The 25,393-nt window shown below is 46.1% G+C and overlaps 1 protein-coding gene across 4 annotated transcripts; it reads right to left on the minus strand.

Moving 5' to 3' along the window:
• Window positions 1-4,587: 4,587 nt before the first annotated feature.
• Window positions 4,588-22,772, minus strand: MRPL48 (mitochondrial ribosomal protein L48). Of its 4 annotated transcripts, XM_039511054.1 has the most exons (9): window positions 22,232-22,333; window positions 20,968-21,005; window positions 19,404-19,456; window positions 18,174-18,211; window positions 15,256-15,341; window positions 14,324-14,496; window positions 9,902-10,004; window positions 8,744-8,833; window positions 4,588-4,861 (listed from the first exon to the last, which is right to left on the minus strand). In XM_039511054.1, exons 3-9 carry the CDS (start codon window positions 19,433-19,435, stop codon window positions 4,787-4,789), a joined length of 597 nt encoding a protein of 198 aa, XP_039366988.1. In that variant the 5' UTR covers window positions 19,436-19,456; window positions 20,968-21,005; window positions 22,232-22,333; the 3' UTR covers window positions 4,588-4,786. The 4 variants fall into 4 exon arrangements, with proteins under 4 accessions (XP_039366988.1, XP_039366972.1, XP_039366963.1 ...); XM_039511038.1 differs by lacking the exons at window positions 20,968-21,005; window positions 22,232-22,333 and adding an exon at window positions 22,695-22,772; XM_039511029.1 differs by lacking the exons at window positions 20,968-21,005; window positions 22,232-22,333 and adding an exon at window positions 22,383-22,635.
• Window positions 22,773-25,393: the final 2,621 nt, after the last annotated feature.

The raw sequence follows: 25,393 nt of genomic DNA on the forward strand, positions 1-25,393 counted from the left end.
CCATGTCTGTGGGTGGTTTGACAATGGCAGTCAATGTGGGGAAGGAATTGGCTTGGAGCCCTGCAGGTGGTGGGAAAGAGCCGCACTGCAGCAACAGACTCTGGGAGAGGCCTGGTAGACCCAGCCACACTGGAGCTGTGGGGGGAGTGTACACCGCAGCAGGAAGAGCCTTACAAGGCTACAGCATGCCCCCCCCACTCCTGTCCCCCAGCCCCAGGAGGGATTCAGCCAGGAGTGCCCCATGCATCTAGCAGTCAGCAGGGGGTGGAGAAACCATGGCACCACTTGCTTTATGTGCCCCGTGCTAGGTAATAACAGGGGAGGGCTCCATGCTTGTTAAACTAAATTAGCTCTTTATTACAACTACTATTTACCAAGCTATTCCAGCCATGCACACACAGACTGACTTCCTACGGCCTCCTAGGGTGGTCACTCACACATCCCCAGACTACTGGACATTGCAGTGCTCCTGGGAATGGGGTGGGCCGCCCCACCCTCACCTGCATGACCCCAAGCCTGCTGGTGTGATCTGCGCCACCCGGAGAACATCAATGTGAAGAGTGGTGAGGTCACGCCAGTGAGGGTGGAGTCTGGAGTGGTGCACTCTTCAACATGGAATCCCCCATCCAAAGCCAGACAAAACCACACCTGGGACAGGGGGCACACCTTAGAAAAACAACTGTCCCAGCTTAAAACCAGGTGAATGGCCTGCCTAGTGCCTCCTCCAAACACCTCCGTCCTGCAGCGTGCGCTCTTCCTGCCATGCTCTGACACATCTGCTCCATCTTTCCAGTATTGACAACTTCAAGAGATCACAAATCATGACTCAGACCCCCAAAATCATGAGATTGGCCCAAAAATCAAGACTTAAAAAAAAAAATTCAATTGTGTTTTTTAGGTCAGTCTCTTGATGGTTGAACTCCCCTTGCCCATCCCTAGGGTGTGTGCATGTGACAATAGTGTTGCCCACACGTCCACAGGTACTATATAAGGTGATCTTTGACCCCTGCTGCAGGAGCTCTCACCCCCACATCTGCCCGTCTCCTGCCCAGTGATTAATCCTGTCCCCCAATCCCCCACCAGTCCTCTCCCCACTCAACTCCCCTCAGTTCAGCCCCCCAGCCTCCATCATCCTCACCCCATCAGTTCAGCCCCTCTACCCCATTGATCCCCACTGGCCTCAGTTCACCCTCCCACCACTCACCCCATCAGCCCCCTCACTTTAGTCTCCCTGCAGCCCTCCCAGCCTCAGCTCTGTTCCTCTTAAGGTTCTTCACCCTCCCCAGGCGGGAGGGGGGCAGCAGTGGGGTCCCCTCTCCCATTTCCCAGGCTGGCAGGGGAGCAGCCATCCAGGGCTGACAGCTGGAGCCCCAGCCACCCCTTGGTCAGCTGACTGGATTTCTAAGTAAAATTAAGCCTGTTTTAGAGCTCTCAAATGTCAGGGGTTTTTTTCTTCTCAGTTTATTCAACTGCTCATTCTCTCAGATGAAGTTTCTCTCCCCTGCTGGGGTGTAGCCATACTGTCTCCCTCCCCCCCCCCCCCCCGGTTAGCTAGAGGGCCTTGTTTCTGATATATAAATGAATTTTCATTGTCTTTCAAGCTACTTTGAAATGAACTGCCTGGTGGAGAAACCGCATTCCTTTGTTCAGAGTGGGGTAATTCCTGTCTGACTGGAAACACATTTGTGCCAGGGCTGGAAAAAAATTTAAAATCCTGACATTTGAGAGTTGAATGGTGAGATCATGAGCAAAGCTTCCATTTTCCTCACAAATCACATCTCTCGTGATCACTTTGTGAGTTGGCATGTCTGTCTTTCCTTTACACAACCCAGAGGTCACTAGCACACAGAGCCTGTGCACGAACAGGGCCTTTACCACCAGCCCACTGCAGCCTCATAAATATGCTGGTCTTCAAGCCCAGGTCCCATTGCCTCATTGTGTTCCTGCTAGGTGTATTGCTGCCTTCTTTCTGTTGGGTGGCTTCCTGGTGGTCTGCTGTATTGGTCATACACTGCATAGCTTGACTCTCCTGCAGCCAGCCGGCTAATAAGCATGCAGGGCCCCAGTCACAAACGTGAAAAAGCAGGCTGAGGACAGAAGGTAGAATCTTGTGGTCCAGATAGGAACAATTATTCCACTCCCCTGCCCCATCTTTGTATAACTCCTCCTGGTGGGGCACAGCATGGTAGCTATGTGGGTGCTGGGTATAAAGCACTACTTCTTGGCCCACGTTCATTCATCCTTGAGCGCGTCACCTCCATGCTAAATCTACTGCCACGTTCCTCAGCTGATTAAACCACGACTCAGATTTTAAAACAGAGGGGACTGACTCTCTTTATAAAATAAGTGCTGGAGAATGGGGGTCATTTTCAACGAGACATGATGGTTCCAGCCACAAGTTAGCTCTAACACAGCAGAGTGGGGGGGCCCAGTTGCACACTGGTGAAAAACAGGGGTATAATTAGGAATGAAGCATGATAGTCCAGCACCAACACACACACCAGGTTATGGCCCAGTTCTAAACCATTATGGGTGAAATCTTGGCCCTGCTGAAGACAATAGGAGTTTTGCTGTTACTTTCACCGGAGCCAGAATTTCACCCTATTACTTCACTAACCCCTAAAATGCCATTATGTGGCTCCCCAGGTAGGCCATAGACTTGAAATATATGGATGCAGGGAAGCAAACAGACCCTCTTTCCCCACCTCTCCTCACAAGAACCATTCGTGAGAGTGTCAACTCTCTCCTCTCTACTTAATCTACGTCTACCGTAGTGTTCAGATCCTTCCCCCACCAAAGCAGCACTCAGATTCCAAAACTGGGACATTGGCTTTCCTCCTAATAGAGCTAAAAGTAGGGTAATTAGGCAGCAGATGGGATGGTCCCAACTCAGGGTCAGCTCAAACTCAAAAGCCAATGCTCACCTGGTAGAATATGGGGACTCAGTCACAGAGCTGGAAAAACCAAGATAATGAGGACTAAAAGGATAGGCAAAGTCACTGTCAGTTCAACCCAAAAACGTGTGTCAAATCACACAAGCCAACCGCTCTGCTGTAGGACCAATGCCCTCTGTATTCCTCAGGCCCAAACTCGGAACAGACTCAGCATCTGGAACTTAACAGAAATGCATTTTCCAGGTGGTGCTATCTCCCTTTACTGAGTGGTTGGGGGAAGGGAGGGAGGGAATTGGTTAAATAGAAAAAAAGATGAATGGAGTCTCTTGTCCATCATCCCCTCTGCAAATACACGTACACTGGAGATACAGGGTTTGTTAAGGTATTGGCAGCTTGGCACAGCTCCTCAGGATTCCTGGGTGAGTGCAGAGTTCTGAGACTCCAACCTCCTGTAACAGCTTTTGTATAATGCAGACGTTAGGGCTTTTTGGACACAACTAGCATGTTGGCTGCCGTTTTACTTTAATAATTGAGGGCATCGGGAAAGTGATGTGCTGGTGCGAGGCCCAGGCAAATGCACCAAATTCCCCACTTTTCTACTGGGTTTTAAGTCAAGATGTTCAAAAACAGGTGCCTAAATAAGGACTGAGGAACCTAAATACGTGGCCTGATTTTTCGGAGGGTACGTCTGCACTGCAGGTTTGAGCTAGCGTGCTAAAAATAGCAGTGTGCATGTTGTGGCACAGGCAATGGCTGGGGCTAGATGCCCGAGTCCAAGGCCACCTGACCCCCTGGGTCTGAGCTCAGGTGGCTCCCCTGAGCCTCCGCTTGTGCTGCAACAGCTGCCCTGCCATTTTTAGCATGCTCGCTCGAGCAGCGGTAGCGTGAGTTTGTCTATCGAGGCTGGGATACAACTGCAGTGGAGACATACAAAAACGGTGAGCGCCCAAGCAACTTCCACTGCAATAAATCGGTGTTATTGGCTGCTCAGCAAAAAGAGACAAAGTTCTGAGCTGTTCCACCAGACTCACTCCCTCTCTCACGGTGACTGGAAGCTCCATCCACATTGGCAAAATGCTTTGAGACCCTCCCATGAAAGGGGCTATACAAGTGCAAGGAATTATTATAGCCTTCGCTGTAGGAAATTAACTAGACAACCGCTTTAACACCAGTAGCATTTGGGGGTATGTTCTGGATCAAATGTCCACCTACAGGGTTTCTGGAACGGCATGAGATTGAGCATCACATCTGAAGTTAGGACGGGATTTTCCCCTGCCGCCGCATAGTGACATTCACCTTTCCTTGGATCATTGAGAACAGACAGACACCTCCCCAACAGTGAGGGCAGCTGGTAACAACCAAGGTCCATCACTGCCTTCCATCTTAGCTCTGTCTAGCCTCCCTCTCTCTGGGCCCGACTCAGCTCCCGCGGCAGTCAGTGGAAAGAATCCTATTTCCTCCGGAGGGGGCTAGAGCAGGACCTTCAGGCACAACTTAAGCTTGCAATTCTAGACCGCAGTGGGAATTTTGCCTGAGAAAAGACTGCAGGATTGGGCCCTCTATTTCTAAACCAATGGTGGAAAAGGCACCCAAGGCAGAACAAACAGGAATGAGGGTGAAGGAATCAGACACGCGATCCAGCCTTTTCATCACCACACGACTGCAAATCTCTCTAAGAAAAAGCACCAGTTGGTCAGATACACAATGGGTACATTTCACTTCATTAAAATAAGCTCCTTAACAGAGCAGTGGAAACATCATCCAAGCAACAAACATCTCATTAAGACCGTATTAAGAGCTGCCTTTGAAGGCTACCAGGAGCCAATTAAGGGATGAATAGCGTCACAAAGATGGCTTTGAAATGGATTGGATGGTTTTAGCTGGACACTGGCTCAGCTCATTTGCGCCATCAGCTCTTCAAGTTCCGGTCGAGCCTTTAATCGAACCTTGAAGTCCGCCTCTGTATGCTGGGGGGAGGAGAAATGGAGAAATAGCAATTAGTCTTGATCATGTTCCAAAATAGCAGCAAAACAATTATCTCCTGATATCGGCCATGCCAATGTTCTGTACTATACCAAGGGCTTGGCAGTAAGTAAGTGTTCACAGTTCTACTGAACCCGGCAGTGCTGGAACATTTTCATAAGAACGGCCCTACTGGGTCAGACCAATGGTCCACCTAGCCCAGTATCCTGTCTTCCGACAGTGGCCAATGCCAGGTGCCCAGAGGGAATGAACAGAACAGGGAATCATCAAGTGATCCATCCCCGGTCACCCATTCCCAGCTTCTGGCAAACAGAGGCTAGGGACACCATCCCTGCCCACCTTGGCTAAAAGCCATTGATGGACCTAGCCTCCATGAAAACAGAGCTTGACATACAGCGCTATTGTAGCTCAGGAACTCAGTATGCTTTAATTTCTAAAATAATTAATATCATTTATTTAAATATTTTTGGATGTTTTCTAAATTTTCAAATATATTGATTTCAATTACAACACAGAATACAAAGTGTAGAGTGCTCCCTTTATGTTTATTTTTTACTACAAATATTTGCACTTGAAAAACCAAAAGAAATATTTCAATTCACCTCATACAAGTACTGTAGTGCAAATGCAGAATTATGTACAAAAAAATAACTGCATTCAAAAATAAAACAAAGTCCACTCAGTCCTACTTCTTGTTCAACCAATCGCTCAGACAAACAAGTTTGTTTATATTTACAGGAGATAATGCTGCCTGCTTCTTATTTACAATGTCACCTGAAAGTGAAAACAGGCATTCGCATGGCACTGTTGTAGCTGGCATTGCAAGATATTTACATGCCAGATGTGCTAAAGATTCATAAGTCCCTTCATGTGTCAACCACCATTCCAGAGGACATGCGTCCATGCTGACAACGGGTTCTGCTTGACTACGATCCAAAGCAGTGCAGACCCATGCACGTTCATTTTCATCATCTGGGTCAGATGCCACCAACAGAAGGCAGATTTTGGTTTTTTTGGTGGTTCGGGTTCTGTAGTTTCTGCATCGGAGTGTTGCTCTTTTAAGACTTCAGAAAGCATGCTCCACACCTCATCCCTCTCAGATTTTGGGAAGGCATTTCAGATTCTTAAACCTTGGATCGAGTGCTGTAGCTATGTTTAGAAATCTCACATTGGTACCTTCTTTGCATTTTGTCAAATCTGCAGTGACAGTGTTCTTGAAATGAACAACATGTGCTGGGTCATCATCTGAGACTGCTATAACATGAAATATATGGCAGAATGCGGGTAAAACAGAGCAGGAGACATACAATTCTCCCCCAAGGAGTTCATTCATAAATTTCATTAACGCATGATTTTTTTAAAATGAGCATCATCAGTGTGGAAGCATGTCCTCTGGAATGGTGATTGAAGCATAAAGGGGCATATCTGGCATGTAAATATCTTACAATGCCTGCTACAAAAGTGCCATGCGAACACCTGTTCTCACTTTCAGGTGACATTGTAAATAAGAAGCAGGCAGCATTATCTCCCGTAAATGTAAACAAACTTGTTTGTCCGAGCGATTGGCTGAACAAGAAGTAGGACTGAGTGGACTTGTAGGCTCTAAAGTTTTACATTGTTCGTTTTGAGTGCATTTACGTAACCAAAAAAAAAAAAAAGATCGACATTTATAAGTTGCACTTTCACGATAAAGAGATTGCACTACAGTACTTGTATGAGGTGAACTGAAAAATACTATTTCTTTCGTTTATCACTTTTACAGAGCAAATATTTGTAATCTAAACAATATAAAGTGAGCACTGTACACTTTGTATTCTGTGTTGTAACTGAAATCAATATATTTGAAAATATAGAAAAACATCCTAAAATATTTAATAAATTTCAATTGGTATCCTATTGTTTAGCAGTGTGAATAAAACTGTGATTAATCATGATTAATTTTTTTAATCACAATTAACTTTGAGTTAATCGCGTGAGTTAACTGCGTTTAATCGACAGTCCTATTTTGAACTAATCTGTAGTATCTTTTTGCCCAGGATTCCAAAGTTCTTTACATCCATTAACAAATCAAGCATTACATCACCCCTATAAGGCAGGCTCAGAATCAGTGTTTTACAGATGGGAGTATGAAGGCAGAGAGAGGTTAAGAGACTCACCCAAGGACATAGGGAATTAATGGCAGAGCCAGAAACAGAATTCAAGGGCTCTAATCCTCAGTACCTTGCCCTGAACCACACACACTTCAGAATCCATTGCCTATTTGCGTATCAGTATTTGTTTGTGCAGAGACTGAATCATACAGAACTGTAAGGAGAAGTCTTTCCAAGAGCCAAGAATTTATATTTCTTCAACAAAATGTGTTATAAAAGAAGACTTAATAGGGACTTAACTGAAGCTAGTGACTGACAGTCTGATTCTCCTCCCCCTTAAGATGGCCTAACTCAGGCACAACTCCACTGAAGTCAATGGAGTCGCACTGGTGTAAGTGAAGAGAATCAGCACACGAGTGCAGAAGTCTGACTCGGTGAACAAGCAATGCAGACGCATACATACACCCTAAATAGCACGCACAGCCTGGGGTAGCATACACAATACCCTGTGAAATGTATCCCTTCCCTAGGGTTCCAAACCAACCACCTAGTAGCTGTCCTGCTTGGTGAGTTACCTGCTGACGTTTACAGATCATGAGCTATTGTGGATGCACAAGTTAGGAGTAAACAAAACTGGGCAAACCATTAAACACATGGAGATGGTTAAGTGCAGTTATCAATGCAAATTGTCGAAGTTCATTTTCAGAGACAGATACAGTTTATTTTATTGGAAGGAGGGGGAAATGGAAGATCTACCTATTTTAGGGCCTGATCCAAAGCTCATCAAAGCCCTTTGATTCAGTCCTTTACTTATTACGATAGTTCCTATCCCCTTAGTATCCAGGCACTATCGTAGCGCTGCCATCTCTCCAGAACTTCACAAGACCATCCGGAGCTCCACACACCTCTCTTGTGGGTTACCAAAGGCTAATGTAGTCCATGGATGCAGAGACCATCACTGACATTGCATATTTTTTGGTCCACAAAACCTACCTTGAATAAATAAAGCTTCCCAGAGCTCATTTGCTTTTGTAATACAAGGACATACAATGTATGGTGGCTTGAAGGCTTAAATTTTCCACACACCCCCACAGTGCAGCAACGGTTCTATCTACCCAGAGCCCAGCTCAGGAGTGTGAACTCTGGCCCGCCTCAGTGCTCTGGTGAAACTGAATATAAGAATAAGCTTCTGCAGAAAGCAAACAAAACTCCTTCCCGGGAGGAAGTGTGATCTAATAGTTACAGGAGGGCACCGGGTTCCATTCCTAGTCTGCCACCGACTCAACTCTTTAATCTTGTGCAAGTCAATTATCATTCTGCTTCTTCACCAGTAAAAGAGGGACAGTACTTCCCTGCTCCATAAAGGGCTCTGTGATCCTTGGATGAAAGGTGCAGTACACGCGCTACATAGTACTGAAAGGAAAGTATCCTACTCTGAACCACAGGGATTTTCTCTAGGTGCAAAGCCATTTACCATCCACTCTCCTCATGGGTGGTAATGGGAGTTGGTTGGAAAGGTGCTGGTGGCAGGGGAGGCACATCACGGGATATGGAAGTCCAAATGCTATCCAGGGCACTGGTCAATGAGCAGAGTCTCACGTAGGCCAACTGACCAAGTGGGGCCTGACTCTGAGGCACAGTGGGCACCCACACATCAATGGGAGAGGGGGGTCTTCTCAGGATCGAGACCTTGTTCTGTGCTGTTGCGAGGCAGATTTCACCACATACATAGTAAACACTTTCTAAATGTGAACCCGTCAGTAAACGTAAAGGTACCTCTTTGACTGACAGATGGACCCCTTCGGGCTGGTTACTCTGAATAACCTCCAAGAGTACAGGAGCAAATGTTGAACTCAAACCACTGATCTGAAAGAAGAAATGAAATGCTGCAGGAGAAAAGCCAAACACCGGGCGAACCTTTTACATTAATGACACAGCAAAGGAGTCGATTTCAATGCAAGCCCAAGGCAGAGCCCAAACAAGACCCTTACAGTCCAACCACTCTGGGCCAATGTACATAACTTTAATTTGCAGGGCATCTTCCATGCACACTGTACCCCAATGTGCCCAGTTTTGACATGCACAACCCCCCACCCTGCCCACAGTATCCCCACTGTCTGTGCGAGAACCTCCACTGCAGCTGCTGCTGTCTGAAGCATGTATTTTGTATCTCTCCACCTCACTGTTTTTCTGACTCAGTTGAAAAGACATCCCTTGTCCCTTTCTTATACCACTTAACTTCTTTAGCTCTGCTACTGAGAAGCAGAAAGATTGACACACAGATGTATGTGTTGGTGTGTAGATCTAGAGACACATTCATGCACAGCACAGTTTTTTTAATTCAGGTTAAATTGTCGCTAATGGCCAGATCCCTACCACAGACGCTGCCATGGAAAACTTGGGACTCCAGTGTCAACTCTGAAAGTTCTCAGCATCAGCTCTGTGCCGTGGAAAACGTCTCCCTTTTAAAGCTTTGCAAGTTTAACCCAGAACAGGTTTAACCACAAGACTGAGTGTATGCAGCTATAAGACGAGGAGGAATGCATCACTGAGGAAACAGATTCTAGTTTAAAAACTGCGAAGGGTCAATATAACCAGCGAGCTTTAAAAAATTATTATAGCCCACTTCACAGCGATAGGGGCCAGTGAAGGGGAGTTTGGGCAAATATCTCGTTATGACTTTTCCATCTGTATTGTCTACCATTCAGTGTACAAGAGATAGTACCTCTAATCGTTAGAGCTGGCAGACAAGCCTTCTGGGCTCTCCATTCTGCAAGTGGCTCATTGTGTGACTTTTAGTTAATTAACTTCTTCGTGCCTCAATTTCCACACACAAGTGGTTAGACTAGAGAGTGAGTTCGGTGCTTTGAGAGCCTCAGAAGTAAAGTGCTATGCAAGAGCAGAGCGTCATTATAGGCAAACAAAATTTCATACCTGTACAACTCGCTGGTGGGTTGTAAGAACAGCATCTAGGTACTGCCTGGACCCTTGCTCCTGCACAAGCATCACCTCCATGGTTTTAGTGGGCATCGCATAGCTGTAGAAACAACAATTCAGCTATCAGCAATGGGGGAAATGTTGACAGCCCTTGGCAGGAACGAGGGAACTTTCATCAGAAGAGAACATGGGATGAGATGAAGCATTCATGAGAAATTAACTATGCAAACAAGGTAGACTGCATTAGGGGTTGACACAAGCAGGGCTGTATAACCACTTGTGTGACAGGACAAAGATAAGAGGGAAGTCTACGGCATTACTGCTGCCCAGAAGCTCTTTTGGGCACAAATGCTAACACAAAAGGAGACAACTTTATTCAATGCCTTTGTTGTTGAAGGAGAGATTTAAAGCAAACATCTAGTACATAGTTAATGTACCTGGTTTTATTTTCATGAGCAGTAACTGACTTGTGTCTTTCACAATGGTTATTAAGAAGGATAAGAAACGGCTGGTGTAACATGCTACTTGGAAAGACTTTATTTTCACCAATATGGACCTAGTATGTGCAGAAGAGAGATACTTGGCAAATGCTGTTCTCATTTACGTCAGTGTAAATCCACAGATTTCAGTGGTGTTACTCTGGATTTTCACTGGTGCAAATGAGAACAGAATGTGGCCCATTGTGTGAACCGCTTGTACTGCAACTCAATTAGCGAGGAGGGATGATCTTGTGGTTAAGGCACTGGACTCTCACTCAGGAGGTCTGGGTTCAATGGCCAGGTCAACCACAGACTTCCTTTGTGACCCTGGCCAAATAATTTAACATAAGAATGACCATACTGGGTCAGACCAAAGGTCCATCTAGCCCAGTATCCTGTCTTCCAACAGTGGCCAATGCCAGGTGCCCCAGAGGGAGTGAACCTAACAGGTAATGATCAAGTGATCTCTCTCCTGCCATCCATCTCCACCCTCTGACAAACAGAGGCTAGGGACACCATTCCTTACCCATCCTGGTTAACAGCCATTAATGGACTTAACCTCCATGAATGTATCTAGTTCTCTTTTAAACCCTGTTATAGTCCCAACCTTCACAAGTCCTAGCCTTATATATCTCTGGCCTCAGTCAAAAGGGGCTAATATTTCTTTTCTCCCCTACTTTGTCTTTACTACGTGGACAGCCCCTAGCACAATGGGGCCTTGCCCTCTGTCGAGACATGCAGCCATTACTGCAATACAAGTAACAATCTATGCAAGAACCACAGTCTAGGGTATGAAACAGTCATCTAGGTTGTGGGCTCTTCCTGTAACTATTCATAGGCGCAACCGAGCAGTAGACACTTTAATTTCCTAGCATCTCTGGGTCTTGTTCTAAAACATTTAATGGGGGGCTGGTGATCCATAGAGTTTGAGGGCAGACGGGACCATAAGATCATCTAGTCTGATCTCCGTGGGATATCCAAATGGGATCCAAGAGCCTTTTAATGTAAGTCTCTGCCATTCGACAGCTGTTCACTGAATTATGAGAAATCAGGGAGTGGTCCCAGTTTGTCTAGTGCATCCACATTGCAGAAAGAGACCAGCACAACTGGTCTATGCATGCAGGACTCTCAGCTCCACGGCTGTGATGCAGCACCTCATACAAGAGCAGGGGTTCTCAAACTGGGGGTCGGGACCCCTTAGGGGATCATGAGGTTATTACATGGGGGGTCATGAGCTATCAGCCCCTACCCCAGATCTCACTTTGCCTCCAGCATTTATAATGGTGTTAAATATATTAAAAAGTGTTTTTAATGTATAGGGGGGGGGGTCGCACTCAGAGGCTTGCTGTGTGAATGGGGTCACTGGTACAAAAGTTTGAAAACCCCTGTACAAGAGTCTAAAAAAGTAAATGCACTTTCCTGACATTTTTAAATAGGGTTTAAACAGTGAGCACCATGCATACATTAAACAGCATTCGGACACAGATTCCCATATGTGCTAACATCCTTTCATGGTAGTTATGACAGGTCCCTTGGACAACACCATGAAGGCCCCAAAGGAATCAGCACTTATAATCACAGGGGATGGTCAAGGCTGCAGACTTTTACAGATAATCTTTGTGCATCCCCCTCACAGAACTGAAACAGATGGCATGGTTTCGTCCTGTAATTATTGCTCTGCAAAGACCCTGCAGGAGTCACACGCCCTGTTACATGATCCACAGGAACACTCAGAACAGCACAATTAGCTTCTCAGATCTAACATTGGAACCACAGTTACACGAGACCCCACCGCTCTACCTCGAGGAGAACACCACGACTCTCACCTAGAAGAGAGGGGTGGGGTTAGTATGGACCTGGCAAGAAAATACATTTAAAGAACATTTCCTTAATGAAACCCTCTCTGCAGATCTCCACTGTAGGACAGCAGGGAAATGGTTAATGTTGACATGTTAAATGCCATCGTTAGCATCCAGAGTTAATATTGCATTGAGGATAATTCACACATCGTAGAGCTGTTGTTACAAGCTATCAGCAGACTCAGGCAGACAATGCTGCAGCACATCAGATCCATCACATCCCCAAAGTGAAAGCGTAAATCCTGGCAACAATATCGGGGTCCCTGGAGAAGAGCTGGTCCAACTCTCCCCCCACATCCAGTTCCATCTAGTCTCTGCTATTTATAAACTGAAAAGGTGCAGTCCAGCCCCTTCATGAAAGCTGCCTTGTGACAAGCCTTTCCATGTCTTCGGAAAGCAAATTAAAATACAGCCTTTGAAGGCTCTCTTGTCCTACTTTTAGGAAAATTATAGCTGTGGCAGAACAAGCAATTTGTAGGACAAAGCCCACAAGTCACTGTTCTGCCTGCTCCAAGCTCCATGGTGCTACTGTAATTTTCAGTGCTTTTAGATGAGAAAAAGATCAAGACAGAGTGGGTGAAAAGTGACCTTGTCTCTAAACGTGGGGCAGTGAGGAGAGATCCATCCACGCAACAGATGTACGGGAACAAAATCTGACTCAAATCAGCAGAAGCTCTGTCTGCATGACATGCCCCATTTCTTTTCTGAGAAACAGACAAAAGAGAAATGTGTCAAGAGGAAAAGAATCCAGCGCAATCGACAGAAGTGAGACAGGGCATTTTAACACCTCACAACATGTGGAAAAGACACATGGAGGGCTAGGACTCTAATTATATTTGTGGCACTTTTCATCTTCAAAGAACTCTACCCACGTCCAGCCATCCTCAAGACCTGTGAGGTAAGCAGGCATTAGTCAACACACTTTGCAGATGGAAAAGCTTGGGCAGAGAGGTGGCAAGTCCATGGAGTATCCAGGATTAGAACTCAGAAATTCCCCTTCCCCATTCCTGTGCTCAGACCACTGGCTAATGCCCCTTTCTCCACTGACTGAAAAACTGAGAGCTAAATTCTTCCCTGTGATCTGCACAGCCAGTCTATTGATACCCATCCTGTGGCTCTTCCTACTTGAACAGAGCTCTAAGTGAGGTCAGTCAAGAGCCCATGCAGACTGAAAGAACAGAATAAATTCAAGAGAATGACCATGCAGATCAGAGAGGAAAATTCAGACACACACAAATTTCACAGGGGTGGGAAAACTACGGCCCATCAGAGGTTTTAATCCCGCGCTCGAACTCCTACCATGGAGTGGGGTCGGGGGCTTCCCCCGCTTCGCACGTGCCATGACTCCACATGGCTCCCGGAAGCAGTGGCATGTCCCCCCTCCAGCTCCTATGTGTAGGGGCAGCCAAGGGGCTCCGCATACTGCCCCCGCCCTAAGCAGCACCCCTGCATCTCCCATTGGCTGGGAACCGCGGCCAATGGGAGCTGCAGGGGCAGCGCCTACGGACGGGGCAGCATGCAGAGCCGCCTTGCCGCGCCTCTCATAGGAGTCAGAGGGGGGACATGCCACTGCTTGAGGTAAACGCTGCCCGGAGCCTGCACACCTGACCTCCTCCTCCTGTGCCCCAACCCTGATCTCCCCTCCCACCCTCCAAACCCCTCGGTCCCAGCCCGGAACACCTTCCTACACCCCCAACCCCTCATACCCAGACCCACCCCAGAGCCTGCACCCCCAGCCGGAGCCCTCACCCCCCTGCACCTCAACTCCCTGCCACAGCCCAGAGCCCCCTCCCACACCCTAAACTCCTCATTTCTGACCCCACCCGAAAGCCCACACCCCAAGTCAAAGCACTCACTCCCTCACGCACCCCAGTCCCAATTTCGTGAGCATTCATTTCCATATCTGGATGTGGCCCTTAGGCCAAAAAGTTCCCCCATCCCTGGTGTAACACCTTCACCTGCAAGGCTCTCATTTTTTTACTGTATCCGAGCAAGACCAAAGTGCATACAGCATGTCATGTAAACACACAGAGATGACATGTTAAACACACAGAGATGACATGCAGTGGTGGCCTTTATACCTTTCATTCACTCGAATGGAGAATCGGTTGCAGAGTTTATGAACATATTGAGCAAAATGCTCCACCAGGCACATGTCATACGCCGTCATCTGTATGTTCAGGTCTCCATATTCATGATCTGATCCAGCACAAATCTCCTTCATCCGTATCCTGTCCCTTCTCTTCTTTGAAGGCTGTAAGAAAGTGAACTACCCTTCAGCATTCTTGGAAAGTCTAACCACAAGATTCATGCCCAGTAGTGGTTAGAGCAGTGGACTGGTAGCCTGGACTCTATACCCAGCTCTAACACTGGTTTGCTGAATAATCTTGGGCAAGTCAAGGCTCCCCTGTGCTCATTTTCCCAGCTGTAAAATCAGGATAACACCTAATTTACAGAAGTGTTCTGAGGCTTAATTGGTTGAGGTCCTGGGATGACAGGCCCTATAAAGGCACCACACTCATCTGGACAATGTATGCTTAGCATGAAAAACTACTTCTTCCAGAAGGAACTAAGGAGTTGGAACAAACTGCTTCTAATTCAGCCTCTGCCTTTGAGGCACCTGTCTAGATGAATTATTGTTTCACTGTTCCAGAAATGTGTCTCTTCCAAATTCCAGGTAACGTAAAAAAGTTCAAAATGGACCAAGACTTTACTTGCTAATATTCAGCAACGGCTTGTGATTGGTTTGGTTAAGTTCAACATAATTAGTAGTTTTGATTAGCCAAACCATTTAGAGACTTAAATAAGGAAGTAATGGACACAAGAAAATATTTGTGTAGTGCTTTGAATAGGCTATTTCTTACTGCACAACAATCTCTGCTGGGAGAAGCAGAAGGAAAGCGGCATAGTCTTCGCTTGTATACTCAGAAGCCCATAGAATTAGCAGCACCAACATTTTAATTAGTCTGTAAATGTATCCGAATAAATTGAAAGTCAGCACTGAAAAGCCTACCTCCGGTGGAAGCAGGTGTCTGAACCTCCCAATGCCATGGGTAGGCTGGGACCTGTAGTGTCTGTTGCAGCTCAGCAACGTGCTGCCTTTAAAGAGGAAGACAGAACAAATATGTTTCAAGTTAAAGGTCAGACAACTCCTCTTCTGACAAAGCAGTAACAGTATTGAAGATAGGAGTCACCAGGAATCTACTGAGGAGAGGTGGGGCTGGCAAGGGTAGAAACCTGGAAGAAGAGTCTTTCTGTCTGTAATTAGGTGTTTTAGATCAGTGGTTCTCAACCTTTCCAGACTACTGTGCCCCTTTCAAGAGTCTGATTTGTCTTGCGTACCCCCAAGCTTCACCTCACTTAAAAACTACTTGCTTACAAAATCAGACATAAAAATATAAAAGTGTCACAGCCACACTGTTACTGAACAATTGCTTACTCTCTCATTTTTACCATATGATTATAAAATAAATCAACTGGAATATAAATATTGTACTTACATTTCAGTATATAGTATATAGAGCAGTATAAACAAGTCATTGTATGAAGTTTTAGTTTGCGCTTACTTTTTATGTAGCCTATTGTAAAACTAGATAAATATCTAGATGAGTTGCTGTACCCCCAGAGGTAAGCATACCCCTGGTTGAGAACCACTGTTTTAGAGTGGCCAGAGGTGGGCAAGATGCTTCACACAGAAGACACGTCCCTGCCCCAGTCCACATGTAGGTTACTCAGGGTTAGTCATGTACCCAACACACCACAGTGGTTAAGTAATGAGGGGGAGTTAATATGTGCAACAAATATGGGGGGGGCATGTCCCTTTGTCTCTTGTCAAGTTCTCAGGTGAGATATAAATGAGGAAAGGGTAGTGACTTGGCAGACCACAATAGACTGGGAGAAAGGGAAGGGATCCCAACCAGGAGGACATTCAAGGAGTTCAGCATGGAAAGGGCTGGAGCATGATGGTAGTGGTGAAACTGTGATGGATCCAGGATCCCAGTTATCCTTAAATCCAGCCCTGCTTCAAATATTCACGTATCCGAAGAAATGACAAGCCCTTGTTTCTTCTCATGACTCTGGGGCAAAGTGCTGTCCCTGCAGCCTTAACTTTAATAAGCGCACCCCAGAGTCAGGCGATATTTTAGACTGAAAGTACAATACCTTGAACCAGCAGGGTTCAAGAACATACTAGATCCTGTTTACACTTCAAGACCAAACTGTGTTTTAATCATGTCAGAGGACTACTGTGTTGTAACAGAATCCACCAGCACAATAGATATTGAAGTGTAGATGGGTTTAACCTTAAATTGGGTTTCAGACTGGTTCCACTAAGAGTTCCTGACCCAGTGTAGACAGGGAATATTGGGCTAAATTCACAAAAAGGACTCAGGTGACTGCCTACCACTTTAGGCACCTAAATCTCAGAATCGGGCCCCACTGGGATTCACAAAAAACCTTCAGCTTCTGCCAAACACTGTAGGGTAAACTTGCCTGGAACCTACATTTTTGTAGTAAAAGTTCTCTGGGCACCTACAGTTGAGCTTCTGGACATGCACACTGCAGCTCCATGCCAGGTGTCCAGACACCTAAGCCCCAAACCAATGCACAATCTGGAGGAAGACAGGTGATCCTCCACCTAACTACTTGCCTGTGGGACCCAATCAGATAATGCCCAGAGCTTACCTATTGGATCAGGCACCTGTAGGCAAGCTTACCTCAAATGGCTGCGGGGGGAGGGCAGGAAAGGGGAGAACAGGAGTGAGAAGATTCCTTCATAACTTTTAGCCCAGTGGTTAAGCTACTCACCTAGGATGTAGGAGACCCCCCCATTCACCTTCCCCCTCCACCTGATGAGGAAAAGGGATCTGAACAGGGATCTGCCACTTCTCAGGTGAGTGTCTTAGACACTGGTCTATTGGATATTCTGATATGGGGCTCCCTCAGTCTCTTCTGTTGAAGCTGTTCCTCTGGCAATAAATAATGAAAAAATCATTGGGACAGAGAGAGAGCAAGTGAAACCTTCCTAGCCTGTGGCTGGAGCACTCACTTGGGAGGTGGGAGACACAGAGTCCAGTCCCCCTGCTCCAGTCAATTTTTAAATGATTTATCCCAGTGGGACAGCTTCAACAGGAGAGACTCATATCAGAACATACCATAGCCCCAAGGCTAGCACACTCAGCTAAGTAGCAGATCCCTGTTCAAATCCCTTCTCATCAGGCGGAGAGTGGAATTGAACCAGGAGTCTCCCACAGCCCAGGTGACTACACTAACCACTGGGTTAAAAGTTATGAGGGAGGTCCTCCTCCACCCAGCTTCTTCCAAAAATGGGGCAGACACCTAACCCCAAGAGAAAGTTTGCAGATAAGAATCCCAAGCAGAGGAAGGTACCTCCCTGCAGGCTGGATTTAGGTGCAGGAAGAGGGGCAGGGCTTAGAACACATCCCTCTCCTTGGCATCTCCCATTAGCTATCTTAGGCGGAGAGCCCACCTAGTGCGCTGGCTTCTGTGAATCCCATTCTGAGGCACCTTTCCCCAAAATGTACACGAAGCTGAGATGCCACACTAAACTCTGTGAATCCCAGGGATTTTCTAGGCGCCTAAAAGTTAAGTGTGGGGACACTACATTTCTTTGTGATTACAGCCCATAGTCTCTAGCAGATGTTTCTCTACAACATAAAGTCAGTCTGTCTAGGACTCTCTGCTTAGCCATCCCAGGAATGGAACAAGAGGAGGATTTGCAGTCAGATCCAGGTGTGACTGAATGCTGGCCCAGTGCCCATCTGAATTATTCATTACAACACCATCAATCAGCTCAAATTTGGTTTAAAGAATTAAACAGCAAGGTGACATGATGGCTCAAGTGTGAATATTTGTTTCAGGTACAAGAAGGTTTTTAGTGTATTGTATTCAAAATCTACAGTGAGTTCTTACCTACAGCACAGATGGGGCTCTCTCTGGCCGCTGTTACTCTAAAGGAAAAGCCAGGATGAAAGTTAAAAGCTATTGTTGTTTCATTTATCAAAGTATTGTACAGCTTTTCAGTCTCTAAATGGAGTCATTATTCTTGAGTGACAGGTCTTATAGGCAGAGAGTGTGGAAAATGGATTAGATCATTACACTACGGCCCTTGTTACTGCATTATCTATGCACTTCACACCCATTAATGGATTTTACCCTCACACCACCACAGTTGGGTAGGGTAGCATTATCCTCACAGGACAGATTAAATGACTTGCCCAACATCAGACATGGTGTCTGGGTTGAGCTGGGAATCGACCCCAGGTATCCCAAGTCACAATCTGCTAGACCCAGAGTGTCAAACTCATTTGGGGAAAAAGAGAGAGGCAAATTCTGTGTTTCGTTCTGTTGGGAGTTGGGGTGAGAATTCAGGATGGCATATTCTACTTGATCCCCAATGAAGACTCCACTGATGTCAGTGGGAGGAGCACAAAAGATCGAGGAGATAATATAGCTTTTACATAGTAACTAAAACTTTTAATTATTCTTGTATGTCTCTGCAGGAACTCCCAATTCCCACCCCTCGAGGGCTTCACTCCCACCCCCCAACCATTCCATTTGCTACAGTGATCCGTTAATACTGACATTACACCACTATCAGTGGGCTTTAGAGATGATACACCGATCAAATTCATAAGGAGTAGGTCACCCCTCTGACTCATTTTTCAGCTCTCTGCAAATTCAGACAGACATCATGACATTGGTTTACACCCCCCTCCCATTACATTTGGAAGATTATGGCTGCAGCCATGATGTCTAGAAAAACAACACTTTTTTTGGTCATTAAAAAAAAGTTTACATTCTGCACAGTCTGAGTTTGGCATGTGAGCCACAAATACATCATGCACCCCTGATCTGGGTTTTGAGTTTGACACCCATGCACTAGACCATTCTTCTTACACTGATGGTGCAAGGAACCATCTCTTTTACATATCCTGCTATTCCATCAGCTTCCAGGTGTCATATGAAACATTCCTTTCACTATATCTCAATGTTTTACCTTTCTCTGATATTATTTTTCAACTGTATAGTGATTTTTTTAATTGATTTTATAAGTTTGCCAGGCCAGTTTGTAAAAGAGACAGGATATAAAAATGTTATCTTGAATCTTACATTTGCTCAGTCAGATTTCAAAATCCTTACCTGCTAAGAGCAAATGCCTGTTTTAGAAACATTTCCTTCCCCAAGCATAGCACCTACAACAAGCCAACATTGTTAGAACACAAACAAACATGTAAGAAAAGCATCAAGAAGGTTTTCAAAGCAGTCAGTTGTTAGCTTATTCCTCTTGGAATGCATCTTCCCTAACAAAATTCGGTAACTTCATAATGTACCAATAAACTTCCCAACCAGTTTTCATTGGCCTAAAGCAAATAATCACTTCTCAGTACACTGCTACAACACAAAAGGGGACAGAATAACAGGAAGATAGATGACTGTAATTTCTCTTTCATACACTCTATCACTTGTACATGTGAATTCCAGTAGCTTGATATTAAGGGATCCACTACCGACCAAATTCAACCCTGGTGTCACTCCATTGATGTCAACTTTAACTAACTAATTATATCAATTACCTTCCCATTTACTCCAGTTGTATCTGATTTGGTAAAGATACAATTCCTCTTCTCTGTGATAATATCAAGCATCCACCCAAAGTATCTGACATAATTTATGATAGGAGGAAAAATATCAAAAGAAAAGATAAGACAGACTGAAGTGCTTTAAGTATCCAACAAGAGATCAGTATTTAAGCATTGTCTACACTAGACATTTTCGGAATATCTCCTACTGGCTCCTCTGGTTGTAGCCACATCTGGAGTGGTAGCAGAGACAAGGCACTAATGTTTTTACCATACCTTGTCTAGTGTAGGGGAAGACCACACGGAGGTAAGACATCTGGTGACCAGCTCACCCTACTGTTCGCATTGTTTGCCATTGCTAACACTGGAGGATTTGCACTGGTTTCAGTGCACCACTTGTGTCTACATTGACAATTTTATGGAAATATCCCATCTTCAGATCTCTCTATTTTACAGATGAAGGAAGTGAAGCACAGAGAGAATAAGTGACTTACCGAGGTCACAGAACCAAGTTCTCCTGACTCCCACTATCCTGATCTAAACACTGAACAATAGTGCTTTCTGATACAAAATGCACTATTGGAAACAATCCCACACTGGCCCTTGAGGAATGAAGGGGTGGCCAAAGCATGACCCATAGAGTTCAATAGTTCAGCCCATGAGTACTTGTGTGGTCTCTCCTGATGCAAGCAGAGGATCTGTAATCAGCACAGAAACATGGGACTTTCCATATGAAGGAGAAGGGTGACTATATTCAACTCCTTTTTACAATAAATAAGGCCTGGTCTACACCCAAAACTTAGATTGACTTTATGGTACTCAGGGGTGTGAAAATTTCACACCCAAGAGACATAGTTAAGCCCATCTAAGCCCTTGTATAGACACTGCTACATCAATGGAAGTATTGTACCATCAACTTAGCTACCACCTCTCAGGGAGGTGGATTTATTATAGCAATGGAAAAAACTCTTCCATCACCATAACAAGTGCCTACACTACTGTGCCGCACTAGCACTTATTGTGTAGACATAGCCTAAGAATCTCCCATGTTAAGAAAGTTGAATTCAGACTGGAACAGGTGCAGAGAAGGGCTACTAAGATGATCAGAGAAATGGAGAACCTACCTTATGAGAGGAGACTTAAGGAGTTTGGCTCACTTAGCCTAACCAAACAAAAGAGGAGAGAAGATATGACTGCTCTCTATAAATACATCACATGAATAAACACCAGGGAGTGAGAGGAATTATTTAAGTTAAGTGCCAATGTTGACAAAAGAACAAATGGATATAAGCTAGCTCTCAATAAGTTTAGGCTTGAAATTAGACGAAGGTTTCTAACCATCAGAACAGCCTTGCAAGGACAGCGGGGGTCACGGGGACCCAACTGGCTGCAAGACTGAGCTTGATCAGTTTATGGAGGGGATGGTATGATGAGACTGCCTGCAATGGTATATGGCCCATCTGCAACTGCTATCAGCAAACGTCTCTAACACCTAGAGATGGGACTCTAGAGTGGGAGGATTCCGAGTTACTACAGAGAATTCTTCCCCAGGTGTCTGGCTGGTAAGTCTTGTCCACATGCTCAGGGTCTAACTGACTGCACAATACTTGGGGTTGGGAAGGAATTTTCTCCCAGCTCAGAGTGGCAGAGACCCTGGGGGGGGGGGTGTCACCTCACTCCACAGCATGGGTCACTGGCTAGATTGAATTTGTGCAAGTGGTGGATTTTCTCTCATTTGAAGTCTTTTGATCGTGATTTGAGAATGTCAGTAACTCAGTCGGAGGTTGTGGGCATATTGCAGGAATGGGCTTGCGAGACTCTGTGGTCTACCATGTGCAGGAGGTCGGACTAGATCAGGGTAGGCAACCTATGGCACGCGTGCCAAAGACGGCACACGAGCTGATTTTCAGTGGCACTCACACTGCCCGGGTCCTGGTCCAGGGGGGCTCTGCATATTAATTTAATTTTAAATTAAGCTTCTTAAACATTTTAAAAACCTTGTTTACTTTATAATACATAACTAAGCTATTGTTGTAGGTAGACTTATAGAAGAGGCCTTCTAAAAACGTTAACATGTGTGACCGGCACGTGAAACCTGAAATCGGAGTGAATAAATGAGGACTCGGCACACGCTGCTGAAAGGCTGCCGACCCCTGGACTAGACGATCGCTATGGACTCGCTGGCCTTAAATCTCCGAGCGCCGCACTTGGGCTCCCAGTAACTTACAAACGCCTGGGCGGGGCAGGTCGGGCAGCCCCCGGCTGAGTGGGTCTGAGCGGGGCTTTGCCAATGACTGCACCTGGGCTCGTGGTATGGTCCGCGCCCAACACCTTCCCCGCAACCCCTAATCCCCACCCTCCCCGGCACCCGCCCCGCGGTGCAAATACCTTCCCCAGCGCCGAGCACATCCTCGCCCGCCGCCCGGCCCCAACAGCGAACGCCCGGCCGGAAGAGCGGGCCGAGCCCGGCAGGCAAACGCGTCCCCCGCGCTCCAGGTCCTGCAGAATGTGTCTCCCCCTCACTCCCTGAGCCTCGCACCTGCAGTTCCGCACAACTCGGTTCCCCCGTCTCCTCCCCGGGCTGCAGGTTCCCCTCCCCCGAAGGGAGGATACCGACCCCCGACGCCATTAGCCGGGCAGGGCTCGGTCAGGCCAGCGGGGACCCCGCATGGCTCGTGCTCTGGGGAAGGGGGTTCCCTTGCAGGAGGAATGCAGGGAGGTGGCGTGTCACAGCAGCCTGGGTGCTCAGCCCTGCCTGCACTCGCCCCGGGCCTCCACACAAGGACAGCGTGGGGCCGGGCACGTCTGGCCCTAGAGCTGAGCTGGGGGGCGGGGGGGAGTATTTTAATACCTCAGTGTTGGGGCGTGTCCAATTGTTTCCTCTGCACAATACTAGGTGCAGGAAAAATTCCATCACTGAGGTATTAGCCTAGGTCTTGAGAGAGGCAGGTTCAGGTCCCAGCTCCCCACCAGACTTCCTGTGTGGAGGTGTGTTTTGAGGATAAATGCATTAACCATAGGGCAGTGCTCATATACTGAGGTGTCAGGGTCCACATGACTACCTCAGAGATGCATGAGTTTCCATGTTTGCCCATATCCGTGTATTTATGTCCACTCATGTGCATGTGCTGTGTTGGCAAGTCCTTTAAACACCTTGTGGGTTTTCTATACCCACTCATATATGTTCTGATCTTTTAAGGCGTTCCTAACATATGTTTCGTTCATTTATTATGGTGAGCATTGGAACTGCTGATGCAGCTCCCACAGTCCTTTTTCATCATCATTATTTTTTGTCTCTCCCTCCCCTGCTTTTTGCATGGGTGCTAGCAGCCAAGGAATAGCGCTAAACTCAAGCATAAAAGTACTAAATAAGCAGGATCAGCTGCGGAGGAAAACACTAAAATAATACAATTCCTCTGCAGTCAGCCTGGCTTGTAAAGCATGTCATCAACTGTGTTGCATTTTCAATTTCTTTTCTTTTTTTTTAATTTCCCTGCAGCACTGGAACCCCTAATGCAACAGCCTTATTCTAGTGCATGAGAACCAGGAAGTGTAATTGACCTCTTGAATTTTGCCAGTCTTCTAATGACCTGCAGCATGACATTTTAATTCCTTTATCTGAACATGCAGAGCGATTTATATTTTGCTGTTGTTAATTGAAAGATGAATACGGTGTAGACTAGGTGATGTAACAAGTCCATCCAACTTCAATGGATGATTCTATGAATCATGTGTTACATTAGTAACACATATAGAGGGAAATTAATACCAGCCCTGCCAAGTAGCTCACATTTGGTACATAGTAGATGGGAGGAAGCAGTAGACGTGATATATCTTGATTTTAATAAGGCTTTTGACACAGTCCCGCATGACATTCTCATAAGCAAACTAGGGAAGCGTGGGCTAGATTAAACCATTATAAGGTGGGTGTGATGTGTTCCCCCCAGGGTGCCACCTGGAACTGGGGTACCACTGAGCCCCTTGACCCACCAGCCTGGGCTCCCTCTCACACTGCGCTGCTGTGACAAGTTCCAAAGTCCTCCAAGCTTGCACTTTCACCAGCATTCACACAGGTAGGGACACACCCAGCTGCAGTCACATGCTGTCTCTCCAACCACCAGCCTAGGACCCCAGAGCTGTGGTCAAACCTGCCTTGTTGTAACACCCAGTCCGCCTTTCCCTTAATGTGAAGACGACCATGCACACTTAATCAAGCTGAGATTTTCCCCAGATCCCTTAGTCCAGTGTTTCTCAAACTTCAGTATTGGTGACCCCTTTCACACAGCAAACCTATGAGTGTGACCTCCCCTTAAAAATTAAAAACACTTTTTTTTATTTAACACCATTATAAATGCTGGAGGCAAAGCGGGGCTTGGGGGTGGAGGCCCCCCGAGGAGTAACAACCCCCAGTTTGAGAACCCCTGCCTTAGTCAAATGCACACTGGTTTGGATTAAAACATAAAATACGTGTATTAACTACAAAAGGATAGATTTTCATAGAATCATAGAATATCAGAGTTGGAAGGGACCTCAGGAGGTCATCTAGTCCAACCCCCTGCTCAAAGCAGGACCAATTCCCAACTAAATCATCCCAGCCAGGGCTTTGTCAAGCCTGACCTTAAAAACCAATAAGGAAGGAGATTCCACCACCTCCCTAGGTAACCCATTCCAGTGCTTCACCACCCTCCAAGTGAAAAAGTTTTTCCTAATGTCCAACCTAAACCTCCCCCACTGTAACTTGAGATCATTACTCCTTGTTCTGTCATCTGGTACCACTGAGAACAGTCTAGATCCATCCTCTTTGGAACCCCCTTTCAGGTAGTTGAAAGCAGCTATCAAACCCCCCTCATTCTTCTCTTCTGCAGACTAAACAATCCCAGTTCCCTCAGCCTCTCCTCATAAGTCATGTGCTGTTGTACCAATATAATAAAAACCAGCAGGATCTTATTAAGAGGGATAAGGCAAAGATGCCACATTTATTGTAAATATAATAGTAAAGCAAAAGATAAAAGCAAACAATGTTGTTTTACTACTTATTTCTATCACTACTTATTTCTTATACATACACACACTCACATATATATATATATTCATTCACACATTCATTCATTCAGGTTCTGTATAGGTGTTATAGTTACCAGCCTAGACGTTGCTCATGCCAAGATACTGGCCAGGTAACCTGGTTCCAAACCTGCACTCTGACCCTTGGCTCGGACTCTGATTCCTGGCTACTGATTCCTGCTCCAACCACTAGGTATGCTTGCCCATGTCCTAGCAGGGCTGCCCAGAGGGGGGGCAAGTGGGGCAATTTGCCCCAGGCCTCGCAGGGGCCCCCATGAGAATATAGTATTCTATAATATTGCAACTTTTTTTATGGAAGGGGCCCCTGAAAATGCGTTGCCCCAGGCCCCCTGAATCCTCTGGGTGGCCCTGTGTCCTAGTCCCTAATAGTTAGTCCAAATATCCTGCCCAAATTCCAATAGAGTAAATTACAGTCTATATCCTTACACTCCTAGGGCAGCTTCAATTGGAAAATGTTCTTCGTTTCCT

This window comes from Mauremys reevesii, linkage group 1 (assembly GCF_016161935.1).
Source record: "Mauremys reevesii isolate NIE-2019 linkage group 1, ASM1616193v1, whole genome shotgun sequence".
In the NCBI taxonomy this organism is placed as follows: Eukaryota; Metazoa; Chordata; order Testudines; family Geoemydidae; genus Mauremys; species Mauremys reevesii.